General features: G+C 40.1%; 1 protein-coding gene across 1 annotated transcript; it reads right to left on the reverse strand.

Annotated features, from left to right (window-relative positions):
* Window positions 1-8: 8 nt before the first annotated feature.
* LOC108254173 lies at window positions 9-1156 on the reverse strand (the record flags this gene model as incomplete). Its single annotated transcript, XM_017449167.1, has 2 exons — window positions 1072-1156; window positions 9-462 (listed from the first exon to the last, which is right to left on the reverse strand). Coding segments are annotated over exons 1-2 (529 nt in total), but the record flags the coding sequence as incomplete, so codon positions are not given.
* Between the last annotated feature and the right edge of the window lie 6 nt (window positions 1157-1162).

A 1162-nucleotide genomic window follows, 5' to 3' on the forward strand; every position in this document is an offset into this window, starting at 1 on the left:
AGCATTACTCTTAGAACCTACAGGGTGTGAATGGTTCAGCGTTGAAACATGTTCTAGTGAAGGAATTGCGCCATGTGAGAAGTTGCTATCACAGACACTCTGGTTTTGGTCCGTCGTACCTCCCAGGGTTCGATGCTGGTCGCGGCAGGATTTTTTAGCGCCCAGTTCGTTTTCTAGCAGACTTGGCCGTTTTCGGCTCAGCATGGGGTGAGATTGCACGGATGATTGGTTCAAAATTGGTTTGGTCTGGTTGAGACTTGAATTTGATTGGTTCAAAATTGGTTTGGTCTGGTTGAGACTTGAATTTGATTGATTCAAAATTGATTTGGATGGGTTGCGAATGGCATTTGATTGGTTCAAAATGGATTTGGACTGGTTGAAAATGGAATTTGATTGGACAGAATTCACAGTCTTGGCGGATTGGATGAGAGACTGGCACTGCGCTAGATACTCCTTCGTATTCTAAACAAAGCGGAAATACAAACAAACGGTAGTAGCCTACTGCTGGGTTACAGGGACTCTTCTGTCCTATTCGAACAGTATAAACTACTAGTTCTGTGAACTGTAGACCTCACTCAGACTCTTTTGCCCAAGCTGAGACGCATGTACGTATGCATGCAATTCACATAGTACCTATCGAAATAGAAAAGAAGCTACCTAGATACGTCTTACGTAATAAAAAGGACAGAGAACAGGTTTTAGTTGCAATCACTCAAAGACTTTAAAGAATAGTTGACCTTTTATAAAAAAAACAAGAGATCTACCAAGAATTGGGGTTTTTAGACAAAATTATTTTTGCAGAAGTAATACAAGGGTTTATGATGATGACTCATCTATTGGACTCTGACACGTTAAGACCAAAAATAGGCAATGCCCAATTCTGCGACCCCAAATTGAAACTTGCGACGTGAACCTGTACCAAATTTCATCAAAATCGGACCAGGCAATCGAGAGTTATAGAGGAACAAACATCAAGCACTAGTACAAGTCTACCAAAAATGGCTTATTATTTTTAAAAAAACATTGGACGAAAAAGTACAAAATTTAAAGAAATATCATGCAACCACTTACCATAGTCTTAAGCTTAGCAGTCAATTCTGCATGCTGCTGACTTAAATGTTTACTGCGGGGATTTCTAGAATACATCGAATGTTCCGTGGAG

The sequence above is a fragment of the Diaphorina citri genome, unplaced genomic scaffold (genome assembly GCF_000475195.1).
Source record: "Diaphorina citri unplaced genomic scaffold, Diaci psyllid genome assembly version 1.1 scaffold15510, whole genome shotgun sequence".
Classification (NCBI taxonomy): Eukaryota; Metazoa; Arthropoda; class Insecta; order Hemiptera; family Psyllidae; genus Diaphorina; species Diaphorina citri.